The sequence below is a fragment of the Columba livia genome, chromosome 9 (assembly GCF_036013475.1).
Source record: "Columba livia isolate bColLiv1 breed racing homer chromosome 9, bColLiv1.pat.W.v2, whole genome shotgun sequence".
Lineage (NCBI taxonomy): Eukaryota > Metazoa > Chordata > Aves > Columbiformes > Columbidae > Columba > Columba livia.
This window is the reverse complement of record NC_088610.1, coordinates 21,344,032-21,353,879: the sequence shown is the minus strand read 5'-3', so window position 1 is coordinate 21,353,879 and position 9,848 is coordinate 21,344,032. Positions and strand designations below refer to the sequence as shown.

The 9,848-nt window shown below is 47.2% G+C and overlaps 1 protein-coding gene across 1 annotated transcript; it reads right to left on the bottom strand.

Annotated features, from left to right (window-relative positions):
• Positions 1 to 20: 20 nt before the first annotated feature.
• On the bottom strand, positions 21 to 7,691 carry CLDN18 (claudin 18). The gene is made up of 5 exons (XM_005501574.3): positions 7,299 to 7,691; positions 3,053 to 3,217; positions 1,356 to 1,461; positions 894 to 1,004; positions 21 to 198 (listed from the first exon to the last, which is right to left on the bottom strand). The coding sequence occupies exons 1-5, from the start codon at positions 7,516 to 7,518 to the stop codon at positions 21 to 23; spliced, it is 780 nt and encodes a 259-aa protein (XP_005501631.1). The 5' UTR covers positions 7,519 to 7,691.
• Positions 7,692 to 9,848: the final 2,157 nt, after the last annotated feature.

Here is a 9,848-nt window from a genome sequence, read left to right as displayed (position 1 = left end):
ACTCAAGCCCAGAAAGTCTACTAGACATAGTCATATTTTGAAGGGTACGAGCGTCTTCCATCCTCACTTCGAGGAGCTTCTTCGTACCCTGCACCTTTCCTGGTCTTCATTTCAGGTTCATACCCGGAACCGACCTTATATGGCCCCGTTCTGTAGGAGATATTCCGTCCCGATGCATTGTAGGACACTGCTTTGTAACTGAAAGAGACATGAAAGTTGGCATCAGCCAGTGGAAAGTCTATGACTACTCAATGCTGCGTCATCTGTTCCTGTTTGCTGTTGGGTTTGGGGCAATTTCATCCTGTATCGGCACTTGGAGCCTCTCAATGGCTCAGAGTCAACCATCCATGGACTGGCTGCAAGTCTCTGTCATGTTTTCTCATAAACTTATACTTTCTTTCCCATGAGTAAATCCTTGGTTGAAGGAAGGACCACCTACAACGCCCAGCTATGGAGGTGTACAAAGCCCTGCCTGGTGTAAATCATAGCTCAGCTCACACAGCCTACACCTCCTGATGATCCGTGCAATTTGCAATCAAAACTGCAATTAATGAGCCCGACTTAGCCAGCACATTGCAAATTCTATATTTTAAGGCTGATCTCTCCGGCCCTCTCTACTTGTTTGTGAAACATGTAGTCAAGGAAGAGAAATGGTTCATTTTCACCCATGATACAGCGCAAACAGGTGTAACATCATGATAACTCTTGCAACAGGGGTATTACACATAGAGACTGAATCATAGAATAGTTTGGGTTGGAAGGGACCTTCAAAAGCCATCTAGTCCAACCCCTGCCATGAGCAGGGACAGATCCCCTGGTGTGCTGGCTGTATGCTGTTTTGACACCCAAGGCTTCACCCAATATCTTCCCATGTCTACCACAGATAGGCTTACCGGGATTCTTCTGGAATCAGCCCTCTGCAAGCAAGGCACATCAAGATTCCTCCTACAAGGGCCAGGCCACCTGCCACCCAGCCAACAAAGAGGGCTGAGCCAAAGGTGTACCTGAAAAACAGAGATGTGGCTGGTTGGTGCGGTGACAGTGACCCAGTCTGCTTCTTCTGAAACATGCTGAACATTGTCATTCTCCCTCCAGCCCTGCAGAAGTCCCGTGTGCACCATCCCATCCTCAGGCTCATCAATGATGGGGTCTCTACCTCCTTGAGCTGTGTGAGCAGAGATGTCCCAGCCAATTAACTTGGACAAATTATCTCCGGTGCAGATAAGAAAGAGACTCAATAAATCTCACAAGTCCTGGGACCAGATCAATCCACACCCACAGTCTGCCCTTCCTTTGGCTGCAGCATACCCTGGCCCTGAGGGAGATGTGCACCATGAAGCCAGTTGACCACCTACCTGTTCTGGACATTCTGCATTCCCTGGTACATGTTGGCTGTGGACATCCAGAAGTTTGTGACCAGCATGTTGGCAAACACGGACACTCCAGTGATGGCACACAGGCCTGAGATCAGACAGAAGGACAGACTGAGACCTACATAGTACAAGAAGTCACCTTGGGCCTTGGGGAAGCACCTTATGGCTCTGGAAACGTGTGGGAGACACTGTTGACGTGGGGACCCACCGCATGCTACACATTTCTGCCAGGATTTCTGCACATTTACAATACAGTAGAAAGAATGCAATGTCACACTGCAGAATCCCAAGTCATACCAGCAGCAATCTTTCTACTGATGTGTTTTCTCATAGAATATGAGTTTAACAAATAGATTGTTTTAACTGCTGAAAATCATAGAATCGTTTTGATTGGAAAAGACCTTAAAGATCATGAAGGCCAACCATGAACCCAGCACTGCCAAGGTCATCACTAACCCATGTCCTGAGACGCTCATGTCCATCTGTCCAACCCTCCAGGGATGGTGGCTCCAGCACTGCCCTGGGCAGCCTGTTCCAATGCCCCACAGCTCTTTGGGGAAGAAATTGTTCCCCACATCCAACCTCAACCTCCCCTGGCGCAACTTGAGGCCGTTTCCTCTGGTGCTGGTGCTTGTTCCTGGGGAGCAGAGCCCGACCCCCCGTAGTTAACTTTGAAAGATCTGTATTACAGTGAAAAATATGGATGAAAGATTCCCTATCAGAATTTTTTTTTTTAATGGGAAAACACACTCTCTGTTACATGGATGAGGAGACACATTGAGTTCACAACCAGGCAGTGATGCCTGCCTGACTCTGCCTGGAAGACCAGACTCAGGAAGGAGAAATTCCTCCCATTCACCTGCACAGGTGATCACTGGTATGCCCAGCCACCACCAGTCTGGCAGCAACGACATTGTCCTTAGCAGAGTGATTCATGCTAACAAAGGCCACCATTGTGCTGTAGGCCACTGTGGAAAGAGGTACAAAAAACAGCTAAAGGTCGTGTCAGTGTTTGTTGCCAAAAAATACGGACTTCAGCTTTTCTGGGCATCCTAAGTGTTTATCCTCACTACAGCAAAAGTAACTGCTGTTCAACTGCAAGGATTTGAAATCGGGACATTCTCTTTCCCTTCATTAGGCTATGGATTTGATCTGATTACTCATCTGCAATAAAGTGTGGGAAAACCTGCCTGAGTTGTTCTTAAGCATTTGCAATTTTGAGATAGCTGTGCATCCCTGCAACCTCCTTAACAAACCAAAGTATTAAAAAATACAAGCTAGGCTACCACAACCCTGAGAGTCTTTATAAAATTAATATGTGTGAACCTGAGACTCTTCATAAAGCTATTACGTAAAAATAAAGTTTGCAATTGTACGTAACAACATTATACATGTAACAAATTGAGATATTTGATTTTTTTTATCTGCAAGCTGTTTTTTCAGCCTTCCATGTTCTGTCCCATACAAAAACTCCTGGTTTCCTTTTACTAAGCAGAGATAGAAACCACTTGACGCCAGGCTGGAAGAAAAATGCCATGAATTTCATGCAAGCAGCAACACTTCGGGTTGCTCCAGAGCATCTGCTACATATGACGAGAAGGGCACAACGACTTTCAAAGGCGTCAATTCCAGGGAACTGCAATGCCTCGCATGAGAAAGACACGACACCATCCACTCACCAGCAATAATGAACATGATGCCAGAGGTCAGAGTCATGTTGGCTTTTGCAGAATCCTCCATGCTGCCAATCCGAATGCATTTCAAAGCAAAAATGCACACGAGGAGGCCGAGGATGCCCAGGACGATACCCACGATCATGAGGGCCCTCACAGCCTGGAACATCGCTGCAAAATAAATAGACAAGAGGGACTGAAATGAAACCTGGTAGGTTTTTAAAGATGGTTTTTGTCTAAAAATAAAAATATCAAAGGAGAAAACCCCAAACATATTTAGCAATTCATGTGCTGAAAGGCCTTGGAAAGTGGGCACTGGATCTACTCTCAGTGGTTTTTTACAGGGCACCTCTGGAAATGTGGCTGTTTTTTGAACTTCTGAAAGAATTTGACAGTTTCAACATAAATTTTCATTTGGCACTGGGAACAATCTGAAACTGAGCTGGTGTGCAGCCGGGATAAGAATGAGTTGTTTCATAACTGAAAATGATTGAGAAAGCTTTTTTCTCTCCCCAAGCAGCAATGGAAGCAGACGTCTCCACCCAGCTACCCATGGTGTTTCCACCTACCGTGTGACTCAAAGTGAAGTTCAGTATGTTCCTGCTTTCCAGTAAAACACGTGGCACAGGGGGAAAGGAAAATCACCTTGACAAACATTACACATACACCAAGGGGGAGCAACAAAACTTTGGCAATGATGTTCCCAGAATATCCTTTCCATGGTTATTTGTAATATCATTCCTGTATACAAATGCCCACATTCATTAATACAAATATCCTAGCCCTAGGTTTGTCCCCATCAAGGTGGGGATGCTTGGTTGGAGGTTTGCAGTGATGCTGGTGGGTCATGCCCATGGGAGCTGAGTGCTGCTGTAAACAAGCCAAAGTCCTCAAAAACCCTTCGGATTCCTCTTGGCTGGAATAGAAAAGTAGAGAGAAAAGAAAAATGAAACTTAGACCTTTTAAAATGGAGGAGTGAAGGGGAAAGGCCATGCATTCAAATACCAAGGCAATTTTCTAAGAAGGTGGCACGTAACCCATCTTGCCCGCAATTCGGTGCTGGTCCCAGACACTTCTCCTGGCTGAGACAGGAAGGTGGCAGCGCTGGTAGAGCACAGGGAGAGGGTCATCGAAAGTATTTCAAGGGCTGTTGTGATTTGGCCAGGACGCTTTGCACCGTCTTCTTGCCCTCCCAGGAGCTCGCACAGTCCTGGGTTTGGCTTTGATGCTCCCCACACATGACTGCCCCTCTTCTGGGAAGATGATGTGGGCTCCTGACCAATGGAAATGGGCACGGAACATATCCTACAGCCACAGGGACTTCACTCTCCCTGCTTGTCACCCCTTTTGCTGGGCTGGTCGGGATGTCCATGGTGCCCAAGGGTCCCATATGGCCCAACTAGAGCAGGACAGAAGGGAGCAGACCCTGCTGGCCTTGCACAGGTTAGGAGGAAGGTTTATAAACCCTCCCAGGAGGGCAAGGGTGGGTGCTGGGATGGCCATGTGGGTCTCCTTGCTTGTGGGCTACCACAAACCCAAGCAGAACTGGGCTTGGCACCATGGCACACAAGGAAACCAGTGGTCTGCCATTTCACAGGCTGGGAATACACCACCTTCTCCCACTGGGGCTGCTGCTCTTATGACTCAATTTGCCCTTATCAGCTGATAACAAGTGCTAACGAGCCGGGGATTTTCAATCTCCCATTCATCAGCCCCCAGGTGCGAGCTCATTAGTTATTATTCATCAGAGAACAAGAAGCTGGCGGATACGCCTTATCAGCCCTCAAAGGTTGTTCACGCAGCACCTGATGCAAAGCAGAAAGCCGCAAAGAGAAGAAAATCGCAATACTCATTTGTCTTTGCAGTCAGTTAAGTCTCTTTGCAACTGCTTTTGTTTCAGGGCAGGTAGGAAGGGCTGATACTCCAGGCCAACATAAGACACTATGGATGGTGGGGTCCCTGTCCCCAAGACAGCAAGACAGTCATTCATTCCTGGGGTGCTTCCTACAGACCTTGTGGTTCCTACATGCCACCACTGTGGTGGTCTCAACCCTTCAAGAAGTGATCTTAAGCTAAGACCTCACAGAAATATTGTGGGTTGCCAGGAGAGATGTTCCAAGTGCCTTGGGTGCCCATGAGAGGACACTACAGGCAGGCCAAGCCAAGCAGCTCCTGGGACATCGCCCTTGTGCTGGAGCACTGAGGTCCAAGTGTGGTGAACCTCCATTGAAAAGGACCAAACTGCAGCTGTTGGAAAGGGGCGAGGATCAGAAAAAATGCAAAATAGGTATCAGCAGTGATTCATCTCTTCATGAGACAGATGCACCATCTCAAACAAAAAGAAGAAAGGAGAAGAAAGCGCTCCCAGGTCTGCTGTGGCATGAAGTCCTCCTCATTTGGCTCATGGGACTGAAAGCAAGAGCTGTTTGGAAAGAGTGCTGCAGTTTCGAGTGAATTTTCACAGCCCTCAAAAGTCCTCTGGGTAGAGCTGCTTTCCAAAGCTGAATGACCTCCTCTAGAAGGAAGGAGTGGAAGGGCTTAGTCAAACAAAATAGGAGACTAAAGAACAAAAAAATTATCAGGAGCCCAAGGTAGCAAATAGCCCTATAGTTAAAGTCAAGCACAGAAACTACCTGTGGTTTTGCATCCACATTTTGCACAAAGTAGGATAACTTCGCTTCATACTTGCACACCTATAGTTGCGCATTTTGCACACCTGATTTCCATACAAAGGGATGCTGCGCACAGAAAATTGTAATAATGCCAGCTTATTCACTGAAATAAATGTTTGCAGCAAAATAAATGTTTGCATCACTGTGTTTTTCAGACATCAGTGAAACTGGAGAGTTGTCTTTTTCCCCAGTGTTGCTGTAAGTAGTGAGATGTGAGTGAAATAAAACAACTTCAAGTCATCTAAACTAACATCACCTGCATTTCTGTTACTAATACAAAATCACAAAGGTGGAAATCTAACTTTATGACTAGTTATGATTAACAGAATATAGAAAGTTTAGGGAAAAAATAGCTTTTAAGTTCACCAAATTAGAGCAGGGGCGTTCCTTCTTTATTATTTAAAGTATTCATTGACTAAACAGACACATAAAGAAAACAAAACTGACAGAATATCTCTAAGACACACTGAAAATTCCTGTGACTGCTTTGCACGTTTGCTTGTTGCTCTATTATCTAAAAATGACATTAAAAGTAGAATCTTGATTGTGATAAATTGGAATCAAAATGATGGTTACTGTTGCCTCATTGCTCTTTTAAAACAGTCACCTACACAGTATTATGAGGATAGGTACACATATTGATCAACGTTTGTATATATAGTGCAATAAATATGTTTTTAATTCTTTAAAATAAATGGTCCCTTAGGAGAAGTGACGGCAAACGTCACTTTTGCTCTTCCGAAAGACAAAAAAGAAGTCACCCAGCAATCCTGAGGCTGGGTACACACAGACACTCTTATTCCATCGCACGCCTGGCAGTGGGGAAGCAAGGTTGGCATCCCTGAGGATACAGGGCTCAGCCCCCATATCCTCCTCTCTTCTACACCCATCCATAAATGCAATTTATTAGTGCTTGCTTGTACCTATTTGCAATTGTGCACCAAGAGTGAAAAACACACTCCGGGGGCCGTATTTGTTGCAAGGCACAGGCACAACAGGTCACAGGGGGGTGGGAAAAATAGCCCTTCTTGTAAAGTGAGCAAGCAAGTGAGAAAGCAATACCCCTCCGAAATCTACTTCTGTGACCACAGAAACTCCCCAGGTAATGTGAAGTGACTGAGCGTGCCTTCCCCCTTCTCACCTTCCTACACATGCTGCTTCAATTCCAGCTTTCCCTTTGGGAAAAAACAAATCAATTGTTTTCTATAGAAAACATTATTCTGATCACCACGCAAACTACACACAGCTGTTTTCCTTGTGTTTCGATTCAAAGGGACGGAGTATCTGTGGGTTTAAGCATACTCACGCTCCTCACATCAATGGAGCTGTGCTGATTTATGCCAGCAAAGGGGCTGAACCCGTGATGCTCATCCAGAGATCACCTACACATGCTCCAAGTTGTAACCTCCGCTGAGTCAAGGCATTATTTTGGTGACAAACATGCACATATTTTTATGCTCATGCACCGCAGAGCTTGGAAATTTTATTTCTCGCAAAGTGCTTTAAGTTGTCTGCTCCTGCTTTTAGATGAAAACTGCACAGAGCTCCTGGGTTAAACCTACTGCATTTTTTGTCCCTACCTGGCAGCCCAAGAATGGTGAAATACGGCCGGCACTCTGTAAAGCCAGAGCTCTGCCGCACGCAGCTCCTCCACAGTCCCTGATACTGGAAGACGGCCGTGACCGGGTTGTCATACAAGTCCTGCGTGCTCCACATATCCATGGAAGTGGACACGATGCACCCCGCAACGCCCAGCGATGAAACAATGAAGCCCATCACCTGGCAGATGGTGGTGGACATGGTGTCTCCCCCAGCAAGAGGAGGTGAGGCTGCCCCGATGAAGCCGCAAACCTAATGGGAGCACCCAAGTCCTCTTGCCTGAGCCACCAGAAATGCAGCAGCTCTTATCAGATGCTTTGTGTTGAGCGGTGTGTTTGCTCAAAGTGTTTTTGCAAGATAGTCCAGTTTCACTCTTGCCGGGTAGGTTCGTGCCGGCAGGGCCAGAGATATGAGCTTTTTGTCCTTTAGAAGTGCTTGTCCTTCCCCAGCCGAGCAGCCACGCTCCGTTGAGTGTTGGGCAACCCACTTGGAACATGCGCCGTCCCCCCACCGAAACCCTTTGCTGCCCATCGGGTTCTCTGGCACGCTTGGCACGGTGCAAATGTGCAGAGAGAAGGACCACGGTCCCAGGTGAGCTCAGCACCTCGCCCAGGTCACCACCTTCCTGGCCCTCTGCTTATGCAAAAGGGGAGTAGGTCTGCCATCAAACCAAGATAGGGACATCTCTACACGTGGCCACCCACACCAAGACCTGCACAAGAGATATGGGGATAGCGAGGGATGGCAGGGCTGAGCTCTGCAGCAGGATGTGGGGCCTCCAGCTCAGCCCAGGGGACAAATAGGGACATGGTTGCTCCTTGCAGCCACTTTGAGCAACACCGAGGTTGCCTCAGATGTTGACCATAGCACAACACGGGGCACCAAACCAAGAGCCGCACAATGATCCAGCAAAGCTCCTGAAACCCTTTTCTCCTCTCACCCACATCCACATCACACAGTCCCACTGAAACCCATGTGGAGAGAAGGATGGGGGTGCACAGAGACCATTTGGAAACTGCCTTTTTACAGGTGGTTGTTTGTATTGCTTGAGGGGATGGTCCTGGAAAAAAGGAGTGTTGGATATAAAATTTAGGAAATTAATTATCTTTTTGCACAGTGGAGAAGTGCAATTTTATTCAAATTTAGTCATTTCTACTGCCTTTGATAAGTTTATGTAAGGGGAAGGACTATCTCCAACTTCTCTAAAGGTCAGAAATTGCCAGTAAAAATAACAGCAAGAACAAAAACCATAGAAATGAGCCCTCAAGAACCAGAGATCAAAAGAGCTGCCCATACTCTGAAGGACATGGCATGTTGGCTAATATTCTTCATCTTGGATAATTCATCATGAAACACAGCGATGGGGAGGACCTAGAAGCTGGGAGGACAAGTGCTAAAACACGTGGCCGGGTCTCCACCCCATCCTTCACTGCCCATGGCCTGTGGCAGGTGGGGACCCCAGTAGCAGGAGGAGCAATGTGTCTTGAGGGCCTCTTGCAATCCAAATGATTCTATGATGCTACGATAACCTGCTGTGCCCATTCCCACACCCCAGTCCAGAAAGGCTGGTTGCACCCAAGCCCTGATGCCCCCGGCAGCTCTCCAGGACTCCTTCTTCATGCTCTAGAACTTGCCTTCTTCTCACCATCTGGAGGTAAGAGACCACTTTGCTCCTTTTCCAAGCTAGAAAACCTCAAACCATGGCAGATGTTCTTCTGGGACTTAAGCCCTGAATAGTGGTGTCACCCCTCAGTATTAGTGTGCAACGGTTTGCACCATGCCCACATATTTGCTTTGCCGGGAGGGGACCCACCACTCCTTCCTCCAACCCTTTCTGCTGGGTTTGGCTTTGTGCAGCTCAAGCAGCGTTTCAAATCAATAAGGACCTTCTCACCTCCTTTCCCTCTCCACCATTTTGCATCTCCAAGCCCCATTGCTCCCCCCAACACACCTCCTGGAAAGAGGACCATCCCCTGGATTGTCCCTAATGGTGCCCTGAACCATCTGGGCAGTGCTGCCTCACTTTTCCTTGGGGATATTGTTTTCTCCTGTTGATGGGGGATGTTGCTTCTCATCATCCCTCTTTACTCAGGGGCATTATAACCCCAGAGCAATCAAAAATTACCATCAAAGGCCTCCAGACATCAAGAAAGCCTGGGTGAACCAGCCTGTCTTTGATTTTGAGGGCCAGATTAAATCATATCTCTGAAGAGGATAAACCAGCACAGGGTTACAAATCCCCCCCTGAAACCTCATGTATGGTTCCCCCCAAAACGGAGCTGAGAAAGCGAATTCAGTAATGCGGGTCATGCTGCTGTCCTTAACAGACACAAGCACCCAACCGTGCTCAGCACTCCAGATGGTGCCGTCTTTGAAGGATTATTGGGGGTGTTCTATTTGCTCATCCCTAGGAATTTTCCCTAAAATGCTATCCAGCCCCCCCAGCATCAGCTGCTTGCCATTTCTCATGCTCTGATTATCGTCACACTTGTAAACGTTGGGAACTCAAATCTCCCACAAATACCTTCCCC

Excerpts from the sequence above, each read along its gene's own strand:
- CLDN18 (XM_005501574.3), bottom strand. The coding sequence starts at position 7,518 with ATGTCCACCACCATCTGCCAGGTGATGGGCTTCATTGTTTCATCGCTG. Across the intron at positions 1,462-3,052 it reads CATCATGTTCATTATTGCTG|GCCTGTGTGCCATCACTGGA; the intron begins GTGAGTGGATGG and ends GTCTGATCTCAG. Across the intron at positions 1,005-1,355 it reads ATGCAGAATGTCCAGAACAG|GTACACCTTTGGCTCAGCCC; the intron begins GTAGGTGGTCAA and ends TCTGTTTTTCAG.